We start from the raw sequence: 27,787 nt of genomic DNA, 5'->3' as shown, positions 1-27,787 counted from the left end.
TATGCTTTGTAAATTCACCACCAATGAAAGCTCATCATAGACTTCTTAGATAAGACCACAAGCTGTCCTGATGACTAGGCTTTAGCTAGGCCCAGGTATCACTCCTGCAGTAATCTAAAGCCCATAGACACTTGGCCAGGCACACAGTTGGTTTTAAATCAGTACGGGGCAATTTGTTTGAAAGATAATGTGAGGCTTCTAGATAGGACCTGATTTTTAAAGAGATTTGGGGAAATATTATAGCCTGGATTGATATTCATTGTAAATTAGTACAGTCTAAGGAGAGGGAAACGAACACCCTACTAAATTAATCCCTACTTTTGACCTGGTAGGTAGGTGCTCAATCTTATATAGTTTGAAAGCTTTTTATGGCAAAGATGTATTGTGTAGTGTCAGCACAAAGTGAAAAAGGAAGCACGTATCTTAAAGTACTATAGTCTTTGGGGCTGTCTACAGTAACCACTGCTTAATCTACATTTTTTTTTTAAACTGGCAAAAACCAGTCATGGGCTTCTCCCTGCCTCCATCTTATAGCCAGGCTGAAGCACACCAGACTAATTGGGATTTTGTTTATTTAGCAACATGTCACTGACCCTACTGTCCCAGAAATATTGATCATTCTAGCTTCTTCGGAAGGAAGGAGTGGCAGTCTAGTTAACTATCTGGAATTTAGAGTTCAGAGTTTTATTACAAAGTCAATTTAAATCAGATTCCTCCATTGACTATTGCTTCCCCATTCTGTTTTGTTTTGGGCATCTTATAGGAAGGAGTAGGTTGATTTTACTTTTGTGGCAGCCCATTCTATTTCCCATTCTTTGGGTACTTTTGTACTCAAGTAGCAGCTGAATGACTGTTTGGAGACCTATTTCATATGCAGCATTTTCTTCATGAGGGTCTGCTTTGGGAGGGAATGTATTCAAATCACTATAGACAGGCACAGGCACACTTCATGGCTCAAGTTTTAAAGGACTGCCAATTGTGCCATGACCATTGGGGTGTCACTAAGATGAGAAAGTGAATAAAAGTGATATGGGGGCATGGGGGGAGGGGTTCTCAGAGAACTTCCAGACCAAATATGCAAGCAACTATTTAATTTCAAACTCAGGATGTTATAGCAAGAAAATGAGGGGAAAAACACAAGAAGATTCTACAATAAAAAAACCCTTAATTCTAGAAAAGATATATTCTGGTATAACTGTATAGGGCTGCCAGGGACTAAGTAAAAGCTTATTAAACCAGTTCCAATTTGAAGTCACTATCATAAAGAATAATTTTTACAACAACACAACACTTGTCTAACGAAGGAAAGGAAGCAGCTTCAAGCTAGCTTCTCCCTCTTGTGTTACCAAATTTGCTCCTTTGAGAGACCTTGTCTTTTCTGTAATGGTAAGTTCATATAGATATACCAGACAGTATAGCCTTGAAAAAACAGCACTTATTTTTTAAAAAGCTGGTAGTTTATATAGGGGGATATGGTACAAAGATTAGTCTACACACAGTGTATTAGTTTCTAAACAAACTGAAGTAGCATATAGTCAGTGCAGTACAATCCCCTCGTATGCATGCTGCAACAGTACTTATTGGCATTATATTATGTTTACCGAAATAAGCTATAGACACAAACACCCTTTAGATTGTTACAGAATAACTGTATGCACACTAGGGGGTTACAGTGCATTGTCTATCAGTTTCTGAACAGATGGAGTTAAAGTGCTGCCAAAACCCAAGGTTGTTTAGGTTAGACAAATCATAAACACATATTTTGAGTGGCTTCTGTAACCAGTTAGTTAGTGAAAGAGTGATTTGATTGCTTTGAAACCTTGTAACCAGAGGCCTAATCCTGCAGTCCTCACTGAGACAGGACTTTCATGACCTTCATTTAAGGGTTGTACCACCAGGTTCTACAACATGCAGAAAGTTAGTTCAGGAAATGAGTAACTGTTCCATTATTTGAACTAGGTTGATGCCAAAGGTCATGTAACTGATATCAATAAGTTAGTACTGTGACATCAATAAGTCATTCAAGGAAACATCCCAATCACAGTTTAAGTAAAAGGTGGCTCACTTTAATAAACAAACATTGGTCACTATTTAACAAGACATTCTAAAAAAGTAATCACATAATTTGTTTGATAGTAATTTACAAGTGGATGGTATACATTAAGATACAGAGGTAGAAGTTCACTTTTACAATGTTTCACTAATACACAAATTACCAAATTCAAGGCACAAAATTGTTTGCTTTACAAAAAATACTGTAAAAATGTCATTTGCTGTTTTACAATGCAAATACAACTTTCAAAAAAAGTCTTTACACCCTTCCATATTCCACATGTAAAGTTGCATCAAGCATTATTTTCTTTTTCTTTTGCTAATAGTTGGCACAAAACCAGGACTTACATAAACAATGTGTATCTCTGGAGTTGCTTTGTATTTTAGGCAAGAGCCCAGCTACAGAAATTTAATACAACTTCCTCAGAGGGTGTGGTGATGCGGGTGCAGTGGGGCTGATGGAAGGAAGATTAAGAAGGAAGAAAAAAATGTAGTTTATAAGGGCAGGAGCCTGCCATCCAGAGTGATGGACAGAACACAGAGCACATTTCAGGTCAAGTGACTTGAAAAAGAGTTGGATGGTTTAAACCACAGACCGCATTTCTCAGGAAAAAGAAAATAAGATGCCCAATACAGCTTTGCTCTGAAAATATTCCAAAGACATCTATTTGCCTTTGAATTGGAGATTTACAAATTCCTTTTTAAACACAGAAGGCATGCAGTCACTACATAAAAATTACACCACAGGTCAGCCATGGGTCCTTTACAGCTTGGGTTAACATGTAGAAAGATGCATTCATAATCAGTGCTTGAATTTGCTAAAAAGGCCATGCGTAGGAGTAGTTTAAATTGCATGATTTTGTTTTAATACAGAGAGAAAGGAAAAGCAATTTCTGAAACACTGCATATTCTAGTTGTAGACAGCGTTTAAACATTGGCAGTTTGAGGAAAAGATCTCACACAGTGCATCTCTACAAAAAGTAGTATAACTAGCTTTACTGTACATACAGTAACAGTCTAAAGGACAATGGTGGTAGCTACATTTTTAATTCACTTTACCTATCACATTTTCCAAGTACTCTATAGTCAGTTTATTTACAGCATGTAAAAAAAAAACCCCATTGATTTTTAAGTTCAATACACAGGTTTAAGATCAAAGAGAATGCCACAGTAAAATGTTGACATTTGCATCAGCTAGATGCAAGTGCACTTCAGAACTCAGTCATGTAACATTTTTGATCATATTCAGCTACAAATGCCAGTCTGTACAAAACAGTGTTAAATTCCATTTTTTGCTTCATTGTTGTTTGTAGCCTGTTTTCTTTGAGCAATGAAAGGGTACATACACTTGTCTGCTCCCAAGAACCGGTACATGCACACAACTGCTTCAAAGGGCAGGATGCTGAAGAAAAGGGGAGAGGTTATAAATCCGTTATATGGCAGTGGAATGAAACTTACTGTGCATCATGACCACTTTTATGGAGACAGAGTTTAGCCATTTCTGGCCTACCTAAGGGGCAAAACATTTATGTCTCATTTCACTAGGATATTTATGAAGAGAATAAAAATACAAGTCAGCTCAAACTACACAGATAGACTTTTTCTTTTGTCTCCTACTCCTTTCCAAGCCTTTAGCATGGAACCCCTAAACCCTCTTTGTGACCTAGCCCGTGCTGCCTGTCACCTTCTCGTTTAAAAACAAAAGGCCTGCTAAAATCTAAGCCTCCCCTCAAAGCAGCATTAGCAAAAGACGACACTGTACATTTAAGAGACACAAAACTCCCAACTGTAGAGATAAAGATGTGCAGTAACTCCATAGTTTAATCACTTGCTGTCTGTCGCCACCCATATCCCTATCTTTTGGGCCGGAGGACTGAGGTTCACCTCAGTCTTCTCCAAGGAAATTCCAATGGGGAAAGCAGGGTTTCCACACTCCTCCCTCTCCACTCAACATATTTGTATTACCATAGCAACCAGAAGCCCTAGTCCTGCAGTAGATGCCAAGTAAGCTGAATGGCTGCTGGATTGGGACCAATGAGGCACACAGCAGGATCTGAGCTGTTAGAATTCAACTCCTCCACTGCTGGAGCACTGGGAGGTAGATGTTGCTGATGCAGGTTCTGCTGCTGCTGGTAGCACTACTTGTGCAGTAACACTGGAAGAAGGCCTTTGATCTAACTGCTACTGCCTGGGGCATGGATTGCCCAGAAGCTGCTGAGAGGGCCTTTGATCTCCCTGTTGGAAAGCTGGAGTGCTGAATGGGAGACAGCAGGAAGAGCTTTTGATCTGGCTGCTGATGCTGCATGGAGCACTGTCTGTGCAAAGAGCACTGAGGCAGCCTCTGAGGAAGCCACTGAGCATGCTGCAGATCCAGCCAGTTCTAAAGGAGTTGCCAATAAAGCTTCCAACTTGTTGCCAGAAGAGGCACAGACTCCCTCCTGAGAAGGGCTGACGTGATGCTGAGGAACAAAAACACCTCCTGGACTCTTGGGTGTGCCTGTCCACCATGATCAGGAGCTGCTGCGTTATGAATGGAGTAGAACCCTCAAATTCCTCACAAGAAGGCAATAAGAAAGGGTTGAAAAAAGAATTTTGCCAAGTTTTAAATGCTCTTCCTATGTACTGCATACTGGAGAATAAAAATCTAGGAATAGATCAGCTGTGGAGCTGCCAAAAAGCAGTATGAATGGTATGTTGTTCAAGTGGGTGGAATCCAGTCAACTCCTTATGAGCAATTGGTCTGGTTCTGCCTGTGATATTGAGAGGAAACCCCAGTGCTGAAATGGTCAGCTTAGCTACAAAGAACAGATTTCCCCCATTTAAAAAATAAATAAAAAAAAATATCAAAAAAGAAAAAAAACACTCAACTGAGTGGGGAGAAAGGAAAGTTTTTGTTCTCCTGCCTTTTCAGACTGAGTAGCAGGTTCTACTTACAGATTGTCCCCTCTCCCACAAGATCTGTGTAAATCCCAGGGAATCTGCAGGAGCCTAGGGCCTCCACTTGGCTGCTACAGATTCTTCTGCTGGCAACTACCTCAGGACTCACTCATAAATGGGGTTCTACAGTGTGGAAGACAGCTGCAGGGAAATTAGTGGAGCCTCAGGCTTTTCTGGAAAAGGGAACTCGTCCTGTAAGTCCCTAGATCCATGGAGCTCATGTTGTGGAAAGTGATCTTGTGAGCCAAGGGAGAGATCTGTGCACAGAACTCCAGGGAAACAGGTCTCTAACTAAGCTTTTTGGATTTAAATCTGTACATTTGTCTGAAGTGCTTAGTAGCTAGTATTTCATAAGTTACCTTTTCATGAAGGTTACCATGTACATCAAGCGAGGGGTGCAAATCATAGGCTGATCTGTAAGGATAGCTCTCATAGCCTGCTTTACACAGTAGTCTGGTTTCAGAGGTGGAAGGAAAGGCTCAATTTCTTTTCTGAAAGATTTCATTTTTAAAATAGGTTGACAAAAGTAGATGACTTTTGGTAAAAATCTGTTTACTTCATTAACAATTAAAGCAGAGTCTGTCTAGTTCTAGAGTTTATTAGCTCACTTGTTTAGATTATTTAAAAACATTCTTTAATACTCAAGTAGCGGCAACTTTGCAATGATTTTGTATTAATATTTTAGCTTTGTTTAATTATAAAGACCATTGATAATCTTATAGATTTAAGCTACCCACAATACATATAATTTGATCACATGTTGTTCTATTAAGTGCCATTTTAATTCAATATTAGGAAACATTAAATTTTAGTGTAGCTGGCATGTATGAAAGATTGCTTCACGTAAAGACAATCTCAATATTTTGCTGGCATAGATCCCTGCCAGGACTACTGTTAGAAAATGCACGCAAGAGATTAACACCATTTACTGTGGCTAAAATAATGGATATTTGTATAGCACTACAACCCAGGATGTCAGAATGCTTAAAAAAAAAAGGGGGGGGGGCAAGTATCATAATTCTTACTTCAAAAACAGAAGCTAAATTTGATGGAAGCAATTCAACTTGTCCAGGATCACACAGCAAATCAGCTATTGCCATATCGACCCATTGCCCATAATACCTTTAATCACTAGAATTTTATTGGTATTGGAATAAATGTATTTTGAGTAACATCTTACTTCAGGCATAATACAGGATTCGGGGGAAAAAATACAAGAGTATATTACACAACTAAAACATTTCTCTACACATTACTAGTAAGAGATTCCCCAAATCAGTAGTCAGTCATTGGACATATGCTTCACCAGCACCTACCCTGAAGTGCATGTGTCCCCACCTCACACCCATCTTTACTGCCCCACACCGAGAGGAGTTACATGAATAAAGGTACTGCAGGTGTCATTTTAACTGTTTTTCCCTTTCCTATTAATTTGCAACCCCAAACTTCAGTGTTTTTGTGGGGGTTCTTTTAAATAAAAAGTGCTCAGAATTAGAGGATTAAGACCAGAGTTCCAGTGGTGTGGAGGGCAGGAGAAAGAGAGAAAGAACATGCAGTTGGTCTACTCACCTGATTCTACATCCTCTGAACATTCCTGTGTCTACAAGATAAGGGCAGACCAGGGTTGTTTTAATGCCATCTTTGTCAGCAGCTTTCAATTCATGACTCAAAGATTCATGGAAACCCACAGCTCCAAATTTGCTGGCACAATAATCCTGTGTAGGCAATGAATTAAGAAGAAGTAAGACTGTACCACAAGGAAGAGTATAACAGATTGAATGGGCCTATCATTTTATCCTTTCAATCAAAGTTAAAGGTGATGATGTAACAAAGAGTAAATAATATTAAAAGGAAAGGCATATTTGATGTGGTTCTGTGTAGATCTGTTTTCAAAGCAGCAAGATGAAAGATGTGCATTGAATACACAGCCACATCAGCCCAAGTGTCATGTTACGTTTAGGGCAGTTAACACAAGAACTCCTTGAAAACAGACAAATTTGAGTTAAATATCAAGGAGATGACCTTTGAAGTGTATTTAAGTGGCCTTATTCAGCAAATTATACAGATAAGGCAGTTTGTTTAAAATAAAGTTAGAACAAAAGACTAAAGACACAGTAGCTACTAATACTACTTTTAGAGTCAAGTTCTGAGAGCGCATAGTCCTGGAGCCAGAAACTCACTACAGTAACTCCCCACTTAATGTCCTCTCGCTTAACATTGTTTCAATCTTGCGTCCTGGCTCAATTACAGAACATGCTCCATTTAAAGTTGCGCAATGCTTCATAGATTCATAGATTCTAGGACTGGAAGGGACCTCGAAAGGTCATTGAGTCCAGTCCCTGCACTCATGGCAGGACCAAATACTGTCTAGATCATCCCTGATAGACATTTATCTAACCTACTCTTAAATATCTCCAGAGATGGAGATTCCACAACCTCCCTAGGCAATTTATTCCAGTGTTTAACCACCCTGACAGTTAGGAACTTTTTCCTAATGTGCAACCTAAACCTCCCTTGCTGCAGTTTAAGCCCATTGCTTCTTGTTCTATCCTTAGAGGCTAAGGTGAACAAGTTTTCTCCCTCCTCCTTATGATACCCTTTTAGATACCTGAAAACTGCTATCATGTCCCCTCTCAGTCTTCTCTTTTCAAAACTAAACAAACCCAATTCTTTCAGCCTTCCTTCATAGGTCATATTCTCAAGACCTTTAATCATTCTTGTTGCTCTTCTCTGGACCCTCGCCAATTTCTCCACATCTTTCTTGAAATGCGGTGCCCAGAACTGGACACAATACTCCAGTTGAGGCCTAACCGCGCAGAGTAGAGCGGAAGAATGATTTCTCATGTCTTGCTCACAACACACCTGTTAATGCATCCCAGAATCACGTTTGCTTTTTGCAACAGCATCACACTGCTGACTCATATTTAGCTTGTGGTCCACTATAACCCCTAGATCCCTTTCTGCCGTACTCCTTCCTAGACAGTCTCTTCCTATTCTGTATGTGTGAAACCGATTGTTCCATCGTAAGTGGAGCACTTTGCATTTGTCTTTATTAAACTTCATCCTGTTTACCTCAGACCATTTCTCCAATTTGTCCAGATCATTTTGAATTATGACCCTGTCCTCCAAAGCAGTTGCAATCCCTCCCAGTTTGGTATCATCTGCAAACTTAATAAGCGTACTTTCTATCCCAATATCTAAGTCGTTGATGAAGATATTGAACAGAGCCGGTCCCAAAACAGACCTCTGCGGAACCCCACTTGTTATACCTTTTCAGCAGGATTGGGAACCATTAATAACTACTCTCTTCGCTATAACATTGTTTGGCTGCCTGCTTTGTCCACAGCTGGCAACCCTGCTATCAGCTCCCCTACGGCCCCCACACAGTGCCTCCCGCCCGCCAGCAGACCCCGTGGATCAGCGCCTTCCCCATGCTCCCCCCGCCTCCTGCCCGCGGCAATCAGCTGGCTTGTGGCGTTCGGGAGGAAGAGGGGAGAAGTGAGGACTTGGCACGCAGGCTCCCCCTCCCTCCTGAATGTCGCAAGGCAACTGAATGCCGCGGGCAGGAGGGATGGGAAGGAGGGGGGAGGAGCAAGGACACGGCATGCGGAGTAAAGGAGGGGGAAGAAGAGGTGGGTTAAGGGTGGGGGGTTGGGGCAAGGGGTGGTGTGGGCGGGCCGAGGGTTGAGCCCCCCCGCCTCTGGTGCTTGCAGAGTAGGGGAAGCTGCCGTTGCTGCTGCGCAATGTGCTTCTCCTGACCTACAGCACCTTCAGCCTCCTTGTCTCCAGTGCCAGTGGGCTGTGCCTGTGTGAGGTAAGGCCGGGGCACCTCCCAACTATAGTACTGTACTGTATGGCAAAAAATATATATATATTCCCTGGAACCTAAGCCCCGCATTTACATTCATTCTTATGAGGAAATTGGATTCGCTTAACATCGTTTCACTTAAAGTTGCATTTTTCTGGAACATAACTACAATGTTAAGTGAGAGTTACTGTATTTTTAACCCTGGCTTTTACACGTCACTTAAGTTGCTATGGAGCCTTGGGCAAGTTACTTACGTTTTGCCTTAGTTTCTCAACTGTAAAATGGCTATAGCTTTCCTATCCCAGAGGTGTTGTGTGGATACAAGTCCAAGAGTTACCTAGTACACAGCTGTAATTCTAAAGTTTCTATTAGGATAATCCAGTAGAGAGATACTTGAGTACTCATCAGTTCAAACAAGCATACTCCCTAGGCCATATAGGACCACTGGAAACACTAAGACGGGGTCCTGTAATCTACAAAGTCTTGAGAGCGATGCTAATTTACATTTTATTCAGTGGTGCAAGCAGTAATCATTTCTTATTGGTATGCTGCACTATGGGAGGGACACGTGACTCCTCCCTCCCTGCCCCTGTGCACTCCCCATCCCCTCCCCATGATTCACATCCATCCCACGTTACCTTGGGGGGGGGGGGGGATTTCTGTTCTCCTCCCACTGTGCCAGAGACTTCTGCAGTACAGACCCCCAGGCAGGAGGACTCAGGAGACGCAGCTGCGTGGAAGGCTGGAGGCAGACTCCTCCTGTGCCTTTCCGGTACTCTGTATCAGCTATAAATATCTTACTGGTACGGCATACCGGACTACCACCATGCTCGCACCACTGATTTTATTTCTATTCAGGGACTTCTGCAAATTCACAGGTATTAACTGGGCCAGCCCTAGAAAAGCTTGAACAACACTAGAGCGTTGCCAGTGTTTTGCCAGCAACATGGATGAATTTTCAGTGACTAGAACTATTTGCAATGGATTGTAATGGCACGGGTTTAGCTCATGCTTGTTGCTATCCAGTCCCTTGGCTCCCAACACAACTGCAGTAAACCAAAGTCTTATTGCCTATTCTGATGCACTAACAAGTTATGCAAAAAGGCCAAGATTCAGAACTGACTAGTGGTTTTGGGTGCCCAATCGGACATACCTCAAAGGGTTCCGATTCTAGGTCAGTGCTCAGCACTTTCTGAAATATTAGGTCCCTTTAAGACGTCTCAGAGTAGGCATCCAAAAAAGTCACTAGTCACTTCCGAAAATTTTGGCCTAAAAGCTTCAAGAGTAGCATTAAGACACTTATGCTTTACCCTCATCCACATTTGCAGGGTAGTGTTGTACCCAACAAGCATATATGTTGTGCTAACGCACAAACTAGTAGCCATCAACTATGATGTTTTAGAACATTGCATTTGCTGATTGATAATGCACTGCATTGACAGTGGTTGCTGCACATAGTCACTCTAAGGAAGGTACTCCACAGATGTGAAAATTGCGTATAGGCTCACACTGAACAAGACTCCTGCTAGTTCTTTCAAAATAAAGTTGTTTATTTTCCAACTAAGACATCAAAGACTTGTTCTTGGTTTCTGAATGCATTTGGTAAAATTGAAGTGGGCAAAAATCAAAGTCAATGTAATTTTTTTCATTGGATGAAAGTAAAGTTTGGCAGAATTCCGTGTTTATTGTTTTGATAATTTCAACAGATAATACTGAGCTTTGCTTTAAAGCATTTTTTGTGAGTTTCATTGATTTAAATTTTCACAGTTGCAGGAAATTGGGTGGCAGCAGTCAGACAAATTATATAATGACAGTAAATGTTGAGCTTCAGAAAAGTTAAAGCTTTATAACTGTTAAAACATAAAATATCACATGTCAAAATACACAATGTAAATATCCTTTAAATACACTAATAATTTCTCAAGTGGTGTTTTTCTCTCTTTGCCTATTTGTAAATATCGATGGAATCCTTTCCATCAGTTTGTGTGTGTACAGTGAAATTGACATTTACTGACAAAAATCTAATCTTTCCAAACCTACTTATGCTACATTGTTGACGACAGAAGGTATTTATCATTTGTGATAAAGCAACATGTAATCTTTACTACACAGTTAAACAAACCTCCACTCCTGCAGTACTGAACAGTCCCAGGGAACTTGCAACTGTCACAATGTGTCCATGATTCATCTCCAGCATCTTGGGAAGGAATGCTTTAGTGGTCTATAACATGAAAGAAAGAGTGCACACAAGTCTATTACTGTAAGAATAAAGCATTAGTCATTCTAAACCTCTATTCCAGTTCAGTATCAGATGCAAGACGATTACACACAATTTTGAACTTCTGAGTTTTTCCCAAAATTAATGCCAACAGAAAAAACTATACTATGTTCTTCACATCAGACTATAGGCTATAATCCTCTATGCCCCGAGAAATCCTAAGGTTAAAGGATCAGTTCAACTCAGACATGTTTATTTTTCTACAAGAGACTAGTTACCCGGGAAAAAAAAATAGTTTGACCCTACAATGGAAGTCAATTTTATAAAAAGGAAAGGAAAGTGTTTAATTACACCATAGCTGTGTTAAGACTAGTGAAAGTTACCAACTGAAGTTGCCTGTTGGCCAGGTGTTTTGTAAGTTGGGAGGTTCTTGTGATTTTTATCTGATTTACTCATTATCTTCTTGAGCATTTTACAAGAGCAGAAAACCTTGCCTCCAGTATTTTGATTATATTACCTTCCACATATATAAGCTAAATTACCTACCTGTTAATCTCAACTACTCATCTCACGGTTATTGGCATTGTTATAATATCATTAATTATAACAATGCTTATAGACATGTCTATGTCTTTATTGTAAGACTTCAGAGTTTCAAAATTAAGTAGTAAAACTTCACTTAAACTAGAAACTTTGCATGTTTGATTTTTGCCCACTTCAATTTTACCAAAGGTTATTGCACTTATGCTATTCAATCTTAAAACATTAAGAGATCTGATTTAACATGATAAGTCAAGGGATTCAGACTCTGGGGCATAATAGGAGATTCAGCCCAAAGATAATGTAAACTCTGTACATGTTAAAAGACTTAACTACCCAATAACTGTATTGGAAGTAGTCACACATTTCTAATCTGAAAAGAAAGAAGAATCAAAATTTAAAGTCTCGCTGATAAAGCAATTTAATTGCTTGGGATTAAATAAATAGCAAGATGTTCAACAGCAGTTACAAAAAAAACCAAAACAGACTACTGATACAATATTTTAATAAAAATGATCTTACAGTCATGATTTACATTAAGTTCTAGCACAATAGGCTGGATCAAAGTGTTCTTAAACTACAGCAACCTCAGGTAGTTTTAAGAACAGAGGAAGTTATTACTTTTAGAAGCACATTTCTGGTTAATAACCAAGTCCAATGAAAATCATACCAACAATTCTTGATCTCAACACCAACTACCTCTAGCAGGGCCATTACTCTAATCAAGTCAATACCACTGAGGACAGTTTCAAAATTGCTTTAGTCTTCCCCAAAAACAAAACTTCCAGAATAAAACTTAGATCCAGGCTCAAAGCACATAAGAGCCCCAGTAAGTATTTGCTATTTAATTGATGTCAGCTGCATACTTTAATAAAGTATAAAACTACAGCTGGATCCATCTAATTCCATTCTTACGCTGTCTGCATTTTCTAATCAGATGTCAGGACAGTTTTGCTTCAACAATTTTCACATGTTCTTGTACTACATTTTTGCCTGCAGGTGTTAAATGACTAATCCAAATCCAACTCCACACAAAAGAACATTTTCAGTGGACAGCTGGCAAGTGATAGAAGATTACACAGCCCTGACTCCTTGCCTCTTCTGTTGATTACTATATATACATATATATCTTTTAGATTCTGTTTCAACCATATAATTAATTTTTCCCCCAGAAAGTCTGAAGTGAGCTCCCTCTTGTTTATTCCTCCCCTCATGGCAGGCCACGGTAAACTTCTTATGGAGTTTGAAACAAGAGTTCAGTTCACTTGCCAGACTTATCTGTGCCAGGCACACAGAGTTCCAACTTCTCTTCCCATGCTGCATGGCAACAGAACCGCTTGTTCTAGGGCAGTCTGGTCTGATGTGTCACAGGCTTCACACCCTGAGGGTACAGTTCTTTTAGTGTGGGTTCCAGCCTCTAACACTACTAAGTTATCAGAAGAGGTGTCCTATAAATCATTCTCTTACAATGCTGAAGTGGATAGGAACTGAGAGAAACACACCAGAGATTTGAAACCATCTATATTGTATCAATTGACTAGAGGCTCATTATGATGGGCTGAAAGCAGAGCCATAGCTACATGTTGCTTCCTCAACAAAGCTCTACTTGTGTATCTCAATCCTGAGCTGAAAGTTTTCAGCTCAAGGAAGGCCCAAGATTACAATAAAAATAGAGACACAAAGTGGTGAGGTAATATCTTCCATGAGACCAACTTCTGCTACAACTACACTGCATACAATAAAACAGATGCAACAGCTGAGCTAATAGAGTTCATTGTCATCGAAACAGTTAGCTTAGGTAGTTTGTATGTTTTGAGTTGTCATATGCTGTCATATCCCTGTTGTATATTTTAACTGGTGTAGAGTCCCCTTTTAAAAGATGAGCCCAATAGCTTATGTGGATAGTGATAACTGCTACCATTGGGCTACACACATCCTATGTAGACTTCTCATTTCCATTAAACCTTCCTCTTAAGTTGTTTCAGAGGGCAGAATTTACCTCTGCTGCAAACTGGGTTTATTCCTTTCAAAAACCTGCAGATGCCTTTTGATTTCTGCACCGAGGCTCCAGTGCTTCCACAAATCCTAGTCTCCACTCCCTTCCTTATGAGAGTCATGCTCCCATATGGTCCCCACGGAGAGCTGCCCCAAATCCCTCCTCCACAAGGACATTAGAGCTGGTTCCACCATCAGCTTTCATTCAGAAGTCTAGACTGTAATTCAGAAATGACCTGGACAGACTGCTCCCATCACATGTTCCCACAGAACTGCAGAGCCTCACTATGCAGAGTGAAAGTAGAACTGTTGGTATATAGTGGAAGGGTTGGTGAAGAAAAGGGCATTCACTTTGGAGCCAGCATGCTTCTACCTTTTGGGGGACTTTTCTGGCCTCTTTTTTTTCGGTAGCCCACCATGCAATGTAGTAAAAGCATGTATCGTTTGATAGATCACATCCACAAATCTTCTACTCCACCTAAGACTCAGTGATGTGGCTCCTCCAATGGACTGGCTGTTGCACATGATTTTTCAAAAAGTTTAACAAACCAGTGTAACCATCAGGGTGTATCCATAAGTAATGTCAGAGTTTGAAATATATATCTATATTTATTGCTCTGGGGGAAAAAAAAAAATCTACGCACCTTTATTATATTAAAGGCAGGCCTCAATACAAAATGTCCAGTGACTTCACCAGTATATAGTCAAGGAAAGTAACTAACAATTAGACATCTAAAAACAGTTTTTTCACCCTCAAAAAGCCCATTCTTATGTTACTTTCCTTCAGAATCTGAGAATATAGATGTTTTTGCTGCATATCCTCAAGGTCAGATTTGGCCTATCTTGGACCAAGAGGAAATAGAGAATACCTTGCTAACAATCCTCATTAAACCAGTTTCTGTTGGTGAGTGACAAGCTTTCAAACTTACACAGAGCTCTTCCTCAGATCTGGGAAACATACTGAAGAGCTCTGCAGAAGCTTGAAAGGTTGTCTCTCACCAACAGAAGTTAGTCCAATTAAAAAAAAAAAACCCAAAAAACCTCTCAGCCACCTTGTCTCTAATATCCTGGGACAGACACAACACCGCCATCACCACTGCAATCCTCATTACAGACAGTTAGAGATGCAACTCCACTTGTTCAGCTAGAGACCAAGCACTCCACCACTGGAGCTGAAGTCATATTACATAGGGAGAGGTGGTCTCTTAAGAGAGCAGGTCCCACACCATTAAGGACCTTATAAGCCAAAAGTAACACCATCCTGAAGCTACTTGGCAACACATGCAAATCCTACAACACCAAGGTCATATGCTCAGACTAAAGTAGTCCGTTCAACAAGGTGGCACTTGTACTGTGCCTTAGTCAGGTTTTGAATGTATCTGAGAGACAGTACACTACAATCATTTATCAAAATGAAGGCACAGATGTCACTTGCGAAGTTGGCATCCTGAAGTAAGCTGCGAGGCATAGATGAAAGAGAAAAGATTCTCAGACATTGCCATGTCCTGATCATCTGCAGCAGCTGGGCACCTACCTAGTTAAAACCATGTATCACAGCTTATCGGAGGGACACAAATTTCTAGAATCAGTGTGTGTGTCACAGGATAGGCTCTTACAGGCCTACCCATTGGTCTTTCCAGCCTCTCCCCGCCACAGGGAAAGAGTCCCCAAATGAAGTTATTCCCTCCTGGGCCACGAATAGTCCCCAAATAAGAAAGACCTTACTAAGCTTCTGGCCCAATCTACACTTGTGATCAGTGCAGCCTCCTCCACGCTTTGGTCCCCAGTTTCCTACTCCTGTTGGTTATCTAAAGCAGCTAGGCCGGGTTTCCAGCTGAGCTACAGCTGCCTTAATTTCACTGATCCTTAGTCTTTTCCTGCCTAGTCCCTGAATCCTAAATGCAGCGCAAGGGACTGAGTGTTATGTGCCTCTTGGGTGGCCCTGGTGCCTGAAGTTGGGAGACCTAGATGGACAGTATAGCCCACACCGGTCTTCAAATGTGGTACATGCGAGCTCTCCACAAAATATTAAGCTACAGGAGACTCGCAGTACTGCCAACCTAAAGCATTCAAAAGTCATGAGTCAAGTCCCGCAAACAAAAAAACAAAAAAAAACCCATAAGATTATTAAAATCACATGACTTGAGCCAAACAGATCTCAGGCTTAATTGCATTCTGCTTTTCTGAGCTTCTCCCAACCCTTATTTTTTCCCTTTGCAGCCAGGATGGTTAGAAATGTAGCTTTAAAAAAATTAAATACCATTCTCTTATATTCATGTGACTCAGAGCTGGTGCTCTTAATAAAAGCCACACCAAATATGAGACTTGCCAACACTAAATATGAATCCACTGATGATCACAGAACAGTGGATGGAATGAAGTTAAGCATGATGTGGTGGATCACAGCAGGCATGCTGAGATAGTGATTATGAAAAATAAACTTTAGTTAAGATTTCTGTCAATCAGTAATATGTTCTAAACTAGCCATGTTTATACAGAGAATTAGAAAGAATCTAAGACAACTTTCTAGATTGTAGAATAGTTCACCAAGGAAGCTGATGAAACACTCACTTGAAATGCTTGAAATGATGAACACCCCAGCATTAGCAGGGGGATTGACTAAACAGTTTTTTTCCCAACTTTAATTTTTATGGATTCTTTAAATCAATATCTTGCTCTCCAAGCAGCTTCCTCATAGCTTCTGAATACATCACTGAAAGAGCGTGAACGATCCCTACAAGCTAAAAATCAATGCTTGTTTCCTGTGCACACAGCTTTAATTCCTTATTAGACAAATGTGTGAAACTGAACAAGCATTTACATGTCATTTCATAGCTTTAGTAATCTGTTTTCAAATCTTTTGGTTTACGGCAAATTAACTTCTAACAGTCTAGCACTTCTTCCCTCCCCTTCCCCAAATTCTTTAGTTCCATTCTTGGTGCTCTTAATGAAACAAAACTCAAAAGATTGTGCAACACAAAGAGCAGTGCAGCTGCAGTGTCAAAACAAATTAATCCAAAACTTAATTAAAAAATAAAACTGTTTTAAAGTAGTAAGTTAAGCATCACAAAATGTTAGCTGTATGCAAGTTCAGGACAATGGATGCTAAGTGCAAAGTGGGAAGAGGTCAGTGCCACACCATGTACATAAAATTGTCTTGATTTCATCCAAAAGGAGCAAGAAAGCCTGTACCAGCTCAGCAAATATAAATTTAGGAAAGGGGCTTTACAATACAGTGGAAGTTTTCATAACTTATGACTCTTCTTTCAAGTGCATAACAGCCCCTTTGCACCATTCTGGCAGCACAAAGGAGCTGGTTAAACTGGCTTTACAGCTATGCAGGAATTCCCCCTACGTTGGGGAATCTGAGTGACACAATAGTTCCATACTACTACCCTCCTTACAGCCCCCTCATATAAGGGAAATGGTTAGAGGAAAGGAGCATGATTATGCTTTTTACTCTAGGGTCTTGTCTACCCAGGGAAGTTTACGGCATTACTATAGCTGTGTAATCATATTGCTATAGTTCTATTAGTATAGTAATGCCAGTAAATTTACCCATGTGGACAAGCCCTACCTATTCTCAGCGGTCAGAATAGCCCATTGGACAGCAGTGTAAATTAAAGTAGACACTGAGTGGCTCCATCTTCAGCTGGAGCCCTTTCCTTTGATTCAAAGTTCTGTGTTAAGCACAGCTCAGCCAGACCTGAGAATTGAAAGTAGTCTAATAAGACAGGTCTGATTTAGAAATTTCCACCAAGCCTGGAGCCATAGGGAACCTCACCTCAGTAAGGACCAGATGATATGTTAGCTACTCATGTTTAAATGCTACATGGTGCAGAGTAAAAGCGGCTTCTTGTAGACTGAACTCTGGAATGAATAACCAAAGATCCTGGAGGAATGGGGCACATCAGAGGTTTTAGCCTCCTTAGGCACAACAGGAAACCATCACCTTAACTCCCTTTACGAACAAACAACCATCTCTAGACATACTTCCTGTGCACAACCATTCAACAGAGCTACCCCAACTCCCCGCACAGCTGTCCACGGAGGGTGAAGAGAGACAATGCATCTCTAGCCTAGCAGCTGTAGTACCCAATTGATGAGGCACAGCCTGCAGAGGCAGATTCTCTTGAACCAGCTCTGTATTACACGTTTGATTATGGAATAAACTGACTATGTGAAAAAGACAAGAATCAGTGGGCTTGTCATTGGAAACATGGAAATGTTTTCAACTATGATGTTACAGCATGATTTGTTCAAAAAGACAGCTTCTTTAGATATATTTTGTAATTTCAATCCAACTTCGTTTACTGGACTACAATTTCAGAGCCATCCCAAAAACAGTTGAGAACACACGGGAAGTTATTTATTCATAGCAAGCAAACTAAATCCCAAAATTGCAGCTTGACTGAAATATATTGATAGAAGTCAAGGCTTTAATTTTTTTTTAAAAATCTTTTTACCTAACAGATTCCAATCCAAACTGACCAAATGAAAGAGTTTAATGTATGGAGAGCTATGAAAACATAGTAACATTTTCAAATAACTGATCAACATATCTTTTTGAATACGCAGAAGATAATATTTTTAATTAGTAGCAAGATATTTACAGAGAGGTTTAAATTTTAGGATAAGAGTGGCAACTGTGCTGAAACTGAGGTGTGTGCAGAGCTGTGTGAGTTGGAGAGTGCACGACAGAGCAAGAGTTGGGGGAGATAATGTGGCACCAACAGCAGTAACCAGAGCTAGGAAAGTAGAACAGAAGGTCAGCCAAATAGCAGTCGTGTGAAAAGAAACCTGGTACATAGTGTTGAAACAGACAGTTTTAGAGTCTGTTCCCCACCCCCCACAAATCTTTATACCCACACCACTTTTCCATCACATAAGTTATTGTCTACAACATTTCGCCACAGTCACAGCATAGGGATGCCAAGCTGGTGCAAGGCTGCTGCAATCCTTGTCTAGCCAGAGAGTAGCCTGTTGAGCCTGGTCCAGGATCTATGATGAAGTGTGGACAAGGAGGCAGGTACAGCAATGGATTCCTGAATTTGCTTAGTGTGTTAGCAAATGGAAGCATCAGTTGGAAAGAGTCTAAGAGTGTAATTTTCAGCTCCCTGGCAAAAAACTGTCTGTGCACGATAGATCAGTAGCTTCATCCAAGACTCAATTTACAAGGAGTGCCAATACCTGCCTGGAACTGTTTGATCAGAGAGACTTCACCACAAAAACTTGTGACCACTTTAAGGGGCTGAGGAAATTTTCTTGGTTGAGTCTATTGTGATGATCATCTTAGATTCTAAGCCTGATAAAAATCTTTTAATTCTGAACCACAATTTGGAATGGATAGTTTTGTTGATCTGAAATAGTTAATTTATACTGTTCTCTGATTTACATATAGATTGTTTCCGCTCTCAGGGATCTGGATGCATCAGAAGATTCATGTGATTTTTTCCTCAAGCCAGACCTTCATGAAAATAGGCATCTATTTTAAAATATGAAAGGAAGCTATTCTAGAAATCTCCCTCATTTGTGTCTGAAACAGCCCTTCTATTCACAACAGAAAAGCTAGACTTTCCAACGTTTTATTTCAAAAGAAGTCCCTTAGTTATTTAGCTCCTAGCAGGCAGTACAACCTTCAATTTCTCACTAAAGCTTCATTTGCCCTTCACATAAAAAACCCACTGTTTAGAAACCATGGGGATTCGTTTAATATTGAACTGCAACAGTAGTTAATACTTAACATACATGCACAGTAATATTGTTACAGTTGCCTTGCAACCAGAAGCTCATGAAAGAGCAAGATGAACATAAAAAGAAGTCTATGATGATGACAACAAGCAAAACCACCACCACCCCCACACCCCCCCCACACCAACATTAAGCATGCTTGCTGATGAGGTGAAAATAGAGAAAAAGTTTGTCCAGGCTCAGAAGCTGGAGGTAACAAAGTAAAGGTCAGTAGATGGAAAACAAAAGAATTTGTGGTAGCACAGAAACTATTGGTCTTAGACTATGCTTTTATTTATATTTAAGACAAAAATATAGGAATAATTTTCCTCCAACTCTGCATGAAATTTTGTTTTGAAGTTACTTGTTTTAACATTTACAGTTCTAAGAAGTTAACCATTATTTCACAGACACTGGGTTAACATTTCTTTCCTTCCCACTGCCCCCAAAATGGCTACATCAATATGGGTTACAGCATTTGCTCAGAACGTGACTGACACTACTGAACTGAGATACAAGTGTTAAAATTATGTCTCTCCAAGATTAAATCCATATGAAACAGATTTCTGACAAACTACTATTAGATTAGTCATTTAAAAAAAGACTATGGAGTAGACAGTCTCAAACAAGCACAGAGTTTGGTTCAAACTATTAACTCCTCCTCCTCCCTTCCCCGGTACTATCTTTAGTTATAAATAGGTCTAAATACACCACTCTTAAATACTAAAGATAACTAATGTGATCATGTAATGATCAATTACAAAAATTCCTCTAGATTGAGATCTTTGAGTATAATTGATATTCACAACCATTTCTACTGCTGCAGTGCTTTTCTTGTGCTCAGTAAGCGAATGTGCAATGTATCAGAAACAAACTGAAACTGAATTAAGTAGTTTTCTTAATCAAAACTTAGTCCCACAAAGCTCTTTACAATGGGGAGACAGCAGAGATAAGATAAGTAGTTCTATTCAAATTGTAGATAACTGGTGGTATTAGTTTGCTACAACCATTAGTCAATTTTCCATTCTTTACCTACTATAAGAGTAATTGTGTCATATCTATGACAGCTGAACACAAAGTCTGGCTAAATTAAATCTCTTATACACTGTATTAGAAGGCTTACTTGAGGCGGGGTGGTTTTAGAGGAAAGGATGGAAAATTAGAAGTGTTTAGACAGAGAAAAATGTAAGGATGTGTGTGTTATTGTGGGCTCATTCATGTAGTTACGTAGGTGCCCTTACGTTATCTAAAGAGCTCAGTTTCTTGTGATCTTGTGTAAATCAAGGCATGTATGCAACACAGTGGAAAGCAGCTCTCTTTTTGGTAAAGTGCAGGTAAATACTCAGACTGAAACTAATGGTTAGTTGAATAAAATATGACTAGGCCATATTCTGTTCCATACATGATTACATTTTTTCTACTTTGAGTGGAGACTATAATTGACTCCAGAAGTTTCTTTCCTTCCTGAGATTCTTTTTAGATGAGGGTGTGGGGGAGTATTCTCATGTTTATGTGGGGTAAATATATTCAAGATTTCCATTTGTCTTAGATCACACTTTTCTACTTTTCCTTTATTCACTTTTATTTTCTTCCTCTCTAGAAGACAATTCCCCTGGGTTTACACACAAATACCACAGGAAAACATAGCAGTGAATTTCCTCCTCTTAATAAAACCCAGTTTTTCCTCTAACATTTCACACACACACACACACACACACACACCCCAACTGAGAAAGACCATCACCTTCAGCCCTTTCTGGGGGTAAGGAGAGAAGATCGGGAGAACAAGTTGAGCATCTCATTATACTATACTAGCAAGGGGAAAGTTACAACTTTTATCTTGTTGGCATGCATCCTCCTCCATTTCTTTGCTCATAAGCTGGTACATCCCTGTTTCTCCTGACAAAAGAATGGCAAATGCGTTACTTTATATATATATATTTATTTAAAAAAGGGGCGAGGGGGGCTTTTTCTGGGTTCAGAGTGTGTGGACTGGCCAGGGATCTTTTACTAGTGATGGTCTTAACATTTCTGGGAGTGGTGACACTAGAAGGTGACAATTCGCTGACAATTCTAGAACGAAGAAAGCACCTGTTCCAGGTAAACACCCATCCATCTATGCTCTGGAGATCCTTTGTCACCAGGTGACTGAGGTGAATATTAAAGCTTGCAGAGGTTTAATAAGCTACAAAAGAAGGCATGGGAAGTTAGCTCTGTCTAAAACCCTGGCAGATCATTTGGAGCTGCTCCTACATGAAATGTTCTCTTGCATTGCTGACTAAAACTCAGGCAAACATCAACAGCCTGCTGAACTACGATGTAGCAACACAGAACAACCAGAGACATTGCCTTCTAACTCCCCACCTTCCACCTCTGGCAGCTGGACCCACAGACCAGCTTTGGACTTCAGGAATTTGCTTCTTTAACCCGCACTCAGATGCCTCCAGTGAATACTGTCCGCTGCCAGCTTCTTGAATAGGTACTTGTGCATCTCCCTAAATTTTGGGTCTTACCAACCTCACAACAATGGCCCACTAGCCTACTGTTATCAGCATTCAGCCAACTGCCAGCTTACTGAGAGAATAATTTCTTGGCATCTTTGTTCAAGTGCTATGGAACCACAACAGTAATAATGTAGCAGACCGCGTGCTAGGTGTACATTATGTACACCAGGTTGGCGTACATAAATTTTGTAGGATGACTTGTGGTGCAGAAGTAGCAAGTACGTAGAGGGGAAGAAAATAGAGGTCAGAGAATTCTGAGAAGACTCTGAAGGACTATCGGCACCAGTGTTGATTAGTCTGCATCGACACTCCCCCCACCCAAAAAAAGGCAGCGGGGGGAGGGGGAAATTACCCCCGCAGGTTAAAGCTGAATCTGGCCTCAGACCTATATCCCCAGCCCTGCCAGCCAACCGAGTTTAAAATACCATCAAGCCTGGGTTGAAGATTGTTGTGTGCACATGGGAGAGGGATTAGGGACAATATCCACATTACAGCATAGGCTAACTCTGTAGCGTAAACATACCCTTGGTCTACAGAGGGTCCTAGTAGCCTGCACTGCCATGAAGTGAAGATTACTTATTAACTCTAAAACTGTAAAGAGCAAACAATCAGATTACATTTGTCACTGCACTGCCCAATAACAGTCTGCAGTGTGGTATGCATATTCTAGTCAATGCATCAGCCTCCAGAATAGGTGTTACAGTTTACTGAAAAATATAATCTGTAGTTTAAAAAAGGGGATACCTGTTTATGTCTAGCACATCAGCTCAACTGCCAAGCATATTAGCCAGTACAATTTCTTGCTATGATTGGATTTAAAAGAGGAGAGAAGAATCATGGATTTAACTAGGACTCATTACATACATTATTTGTATTCACTTGCTTTGTTTGGACACCCACAGGATTTCAAAGACACCCATTCATCCTCAGCCCTACTGAACTAATAGTTTACAACTTGTGTGTTTCAATGTATTATCTAGCTAGCTACTAACACAGCTACCCCTCTGATACTATCTAGCTAGTATTGGATTCAGATACATATACACACTGCAATGGGTAGCATGCTTCTCAGCTCAAGTAGACAGACATTCTACCTCTGTTCAAGCTAGCATGCTAAAGATAGCAATGTAGCGGGTAAGGGAAAGGATAGCATGGGCAGCACCTCAGGCTAGCCACCCAAGTAAGTACCCAGGGGGTCTCAGGTGGGTTTGTACTTGAGTATATTTCACAACTCAAGTAGATACGTACTAGCTCTCCTCCAGCTAGTGCGCTAAAAATAGTGGCATGGCCAGGGTAACATGTGGAGTGGCTCAGGCTAGGTGCCCGAGTACAAATTTACCCAGACCTCCTGGGTACAGAAGCCACCACCTGTGCTACCCCGAGCAACATGACTATTTTTAGCACACTAGTTCAAGTAGAGGAACAGGAGTCTACTCAAGCCATGAAGCATGCTCCCAGCTGCAGTGTAGACATACCTTTAGAGCCATATTCCACTCATCACACAGTTCTCAAATGAGCAGAAAGGGCTAAATGCATGTGGCCTAGACTACAGAGTTCTACCACAGTTGAAACACCACAAGTACATGAAGATAAATCCTCTAATTGCCACAACAGCTATTACTACACCTCTACCTCGATATAACGCTGTCCTTGGAAGCCAAAAATTCTTACCACGTTATAGGTGAAACTGAGTTATGCTGAACTTGCTTTGATCCACTGAAGTGTGCAGCCCCCCGCCCCCAGAGCACTGCTTTACTACGTTATAGCCGAATTTGTGTTATATCGGGTCACGTTATATCGAGGTAGAGGTGTACTACCCCCATGTTGCTGTTACAACATGGGGGTAGTACACCTAGATACATTTGCCAGTGAGGAAGACAGAACATATATTGATTCAAGTGTCAAACTCAGTTCTTGAAGAGTTTCCACAGGCTCAGTACTGTCCTGAGTTAATGGGTACTCTCCCTGAGTTAATGGGTACTCTCCCTCTCTTTCATAAAAATTAGGTTCAAGTCCTGGCTGAAAATCAAGTGACTAAATATACTATTGTTTATAGATACTCTAGAGGCCAGGGCTTCAGTTAGCAGAAGTACTGCAAAGCTGCACTGACAGTTGTGTGAGGAAGCTATTAGTCTCTCACCCTCATTAATACACGTTTGTGGCAAGTATCCAAACCAGTCTGGGGTGCAAAATATTTTTATTTATCACCAAATATTGGAAAGTCTTAATAATAATTGGAAACTGCTTGACAAAAATTATGATTCTTCAATTTACGTATTCCCTTAACTATTCTGAAAGGAATTTTATGTGGGTGTTTTATTCTGTTAGATAAGAGTGAGCTCAGAATGCTCTGTTCAGCAAATAAGAATGCAAACTAACTTTTAAATGCAGATTTTTTCCTAGACAGAACTTGCCATAAAGCTTAGTCATCTTGTCAAACATTTGGCATAACTTTTTATTTTACTCTGCATGATATTCTGACAGCTTTATTCTTCATTAAAAATGTGAGGGTTTTAAAAAAGAATTTATGGAAAAACTTATTCATTAATATTAAAGTGAATGAGGCCTTTGAATTATGTGTTATGTAACAGACTGTGCATTTTCAAGAATTAGATAATCTTTAGATTAAAAACTGCAGAGGTTGTCTAAGTTTTAGATACCTTAAAGCCACTTCTTCACTATGACTGCTGTTTACCATGGTATTTGTATGCAAATAGGAACTTCTCAATCAGCCTGCTCTTCCTGCTCAATACATTCAGCAATACAAACACTGATTTGTGTTAAATGCCTTATTATAAAAAGAATGATTTTACCATCACCGAACAGTCAACAGGAGGGATACGCCTACTGCCAGGAGAATGTTTATCTTTGTACGTAAGCATTTAATCAGTAATAAAAAAAGAAGTACAGGAGATTTTACAGTTGAATGAAGGTTTGATAACAGTAACGTGTTTGACTATGAAATAACTAAAGACTGCTGGCAGCTCCAACTTACTGTAGAGTAATCCTCATTGAATTATAACAACATTTTTATACATAAAGTTTACTGGAGATTTTAGAAAAAAATGAATAACGCATTTTCAGAGATTCACTAGCTGGCTGGCTGTACCAAGACTAAGAGTTCTACCAAGATAAGATTTCCACTTCACACCCTCAAGCCAAGGGATGTTAAATTCACGGCTCTTGTCATTTTAAACAGACCACTGTTATAAAGGTGTTCAACATTCTACTGACTGAGGCATTCATCTAACTTACACAATCAACAGTTTAAAGAGTTTTCTTTAGTGATTTAAGAAAAGGGAAATGGACAATTCTATTTTTAGGTTGTCTGAGGACCAGCTAGGCTATGCTAGTGCCCCACATGCTACAATATAACTACTACCTGGTCTTCGATTTCTCAGCGGCATCACTGCAACTTAGTTCCATATACTCAGAGCTTCAATAACAGCTCTGAGTATTTAGTACATTTGGCAGGCCTGGACATCATTCTACATGTTGTCTACGATTTTGCATTACTGGTCTCTTGCAATATCTTTAGCAGTTTTTTTAAATTTAGATTATTGGAAGTGGTGGCAGATTGCAATGGCTAGGAAGGGTTTAAGACTATTAAGCTCTTTAGATCATTTAGATCCTATTCAGGGAAATACCAGAATTTAATAGAACTCTTAAGCATGTGGTTAACTTTAAGCATATTCTTAAAAGGTAAGTACATGCTTCAGTGCTTTCCCAAGTCAGGGACATGGGCAGGATATTTGAGAAGTTATCATAAAAATTTAAACAAACAGCAAATGGAAGGAAAAAAAACCCCAAATGCTCATTCACAAACCAATTTAGGTGTAGAATTTAACAGCCAAACAAACTTGAATTTTCAAAGGATCGTGTTAAAATAGTCACTTTTCCACTACACATTTGTTCCTGTATTCTTGGAAATTTCCTCAGCCTATTAGTCTTCCATTTTCAGTTGTGACAGTTCACTGGTGTTGAGTCTCAATCTGATTAACACTATGAACTAGTGGTAAGGTGCCACTTCTCTCACTCACTGAAAAAGTTTAATTATTTACATGGGCAAAACATTCATGAAATAATTTGTTGCAATGTTGTGAGTTTAAGAACCCATCCACTTGTTTTATAAAATGTTTAATATTTTCTTCACTGTAAGCATTTTCCCCAGTTTCAGAAAGGCTTCAACAATCTACACATATGTAACTACACTTTGAAAGACCTTATGCAGACTAAAATGTTGAAGCTCAGAGGAAAAGCTTACAGTATCAAGTGCCAATTTAACTTCTGCTTATGTCAGTGAAAAGACTGCCATTATCTTCCATGGGAGATGGATTGAGCCTCAAAAGCTTGGTTCTGCAATTAAGTAGCAAGCATTTATTTATTTATTTATTTATTTTAAGAAGTGGGAGGGAGGAGAGGAGATCAGTTATGTGGACAGGCTGCTGTAGGGAAAGGAGTACAAAACAGATAATCATACAAATAGAATGTGGTTTTGCACCACATTAGAGACAAAGGGCAAAGTTTAGGCCTCAGTTACACCCATAGCTTGTTAGTGGTACAATAAGATGCAGAATTTGACCCATTGTGCCCAATCTCCATTTTTTAAAAAAGCGGTAAGACGACTAGTCAAAAGAAGTTTAATTAAACTCTTCTGACACTACCCCCATCCCATACACACAAAAATCTTGCTATCCCTAAATTACAAAGTCAAGATATGCAATATCAAAGGTTGTGTCTGGGATTATAGTCAGTCAAAGGACAACCATAACAGCTGCTTAAATTTGCATACTGAGCTTGGCATCAGAGCCTCGAGTATTCCAGAGGATGAAAATGCAGAATTAGCCAAATTGCCTCTCAAAAGGCAGGACACTTTCCATTTTACATGTGGTAGCCATATTATCAGCCTGAAGAATGCATTAGAGAAGAATGCTCACTTAGGAAGACCGTCTTTATTAAGTTATCTGGAAGAGAAGGTCAACAGCATATTAATGAAATCTGCAAGCTATACCAATTTTAGAACTTGGAAGGACGTGATATAGCCTGACTTAAGCAAAGCTTTTGATACGGTCTCCCACAGTATTCTTGCCAGCAAGTTAAAAAAGTATGGATGGGATGAATGGACTATAAGGTGAATAGAAAGCTGGCTAGATTGTCGGGCTCAACAGGGAGTGATGAATGGCTCGATGTCTAGTTGGCAGCCAGTATCAAGCTGAGTGTCCCAGGGATCTGTCCTGGGGCTGGTTTTGTACACCATCTTCATTTATGATCTGGATGATGGGATGGATTGCACCCTCAGCAAGTTCGCTGATAACACTAGGCTGGCGAGAGAGGTAGATACACTGGAGGGTAGGGATAGGGTCCAGAGTGACCTAGACAAATTGGAGGATTGGGCCAAAAGAAATCTAATGAGGTTCAACAAGGACAAGTGCAGAGTCCTGCACATAGGACGGAAGACTCTTATGCTCTGCTACAGGCTGAGGACCGACTGGCTAAGCGGCAGTTCTGCAGAAAAGGAGCTGGGGATTATAGTGGACGAGAAGCTGGATATGAGTCAGCAGTGTGTCCTTGTTGCCAAGAAGGCTAACCGCATATTGGGCTGTATTAGTAGGAGCACTGCCAGTAGATCGAGGTAAGTGATTATTCCCCTCTATTCAGCACTGGTAAGGCCACATCTGGAGTATTGTGTTTAGTTTTGGGCCCCCCACTACAGAAAAGATGTAGACAAATTGGAGAGAGTACAGCGGAGGGCAACAAAAATGATTAGGGGGCTGAGGCACATGACTTATGAAGAGAAGCTGGGGGAACTGGGCTTATTTAGTCTGCCGAAGAGAAGAGTGAGGGGGATTTGATAGCAGCTTTCAACTACCTGAAGGGGGGTTCCAAAGAGGATGGAGCTCACTGTTCTCAGTGGTGGCAGATGACAGAGCAAGGAGCAATGGTCTCAAACTGCAGTGGGGGAGGTCTAGGTTGAATATTAGGAAAAACTATTTCACTAGGACA

General features: G+C 40.2%; 1 protein-coding gene across 1 annotated transcript in view; it reads right to left on the bottom strand.

The window, feature by feature from the left end:
• Positions 1-2,038: 2,038 nt before the first annotated feature.
• RDH10 (retinol dehydrogenase 10) overlaps positions 2,039-27,787 on the bottom strand; it is a 39,521-nt gene continuing 13,772 nt past the window's right edge. The window contains exons 3-6 of the mRNA XM_039527313.1: positions 10,920-11,018; positions 6,559-6,704; positions 5,349-5,480; positions 2,039-3,454 (exon numbers count right to left, since the gene is read on the bottom strand). Of these exons, the coding sequence (XP_039383247.1) occupies positions 3,331-3,454; positions 5,349-5,480; positions 6,559-6,704; positions 10,920-11,018 (501 nt within the window). The 3' untranslated portion in view covers positions 2,039-3,330. The remainder of the gene's footprint in view (positions 3,455-5,348; positions 5,481-6,558; positions 6,705-10,919; positions 11,019-27,787) is intronic.

Source organism: Mauremys reevesii, linkage group 2 (genome assembly GCF_016161935.1).
Source record: "Mauremys reevesii isolate NIE-2019 linkage group 2, ASM1616193v1, whole genome shotgun sequence".
NCBI classification, from domain to species: domain Eukaryota; kingdom Metazoa; phylum Chordata; order Testudines; family Geoemydidae; genus Mauremys; species Mauremys reevesii.
Note: the sequence above shows the minus strand (reverse complement) of the source record. Positions and strands in the feature narration are given on the sequence as shown.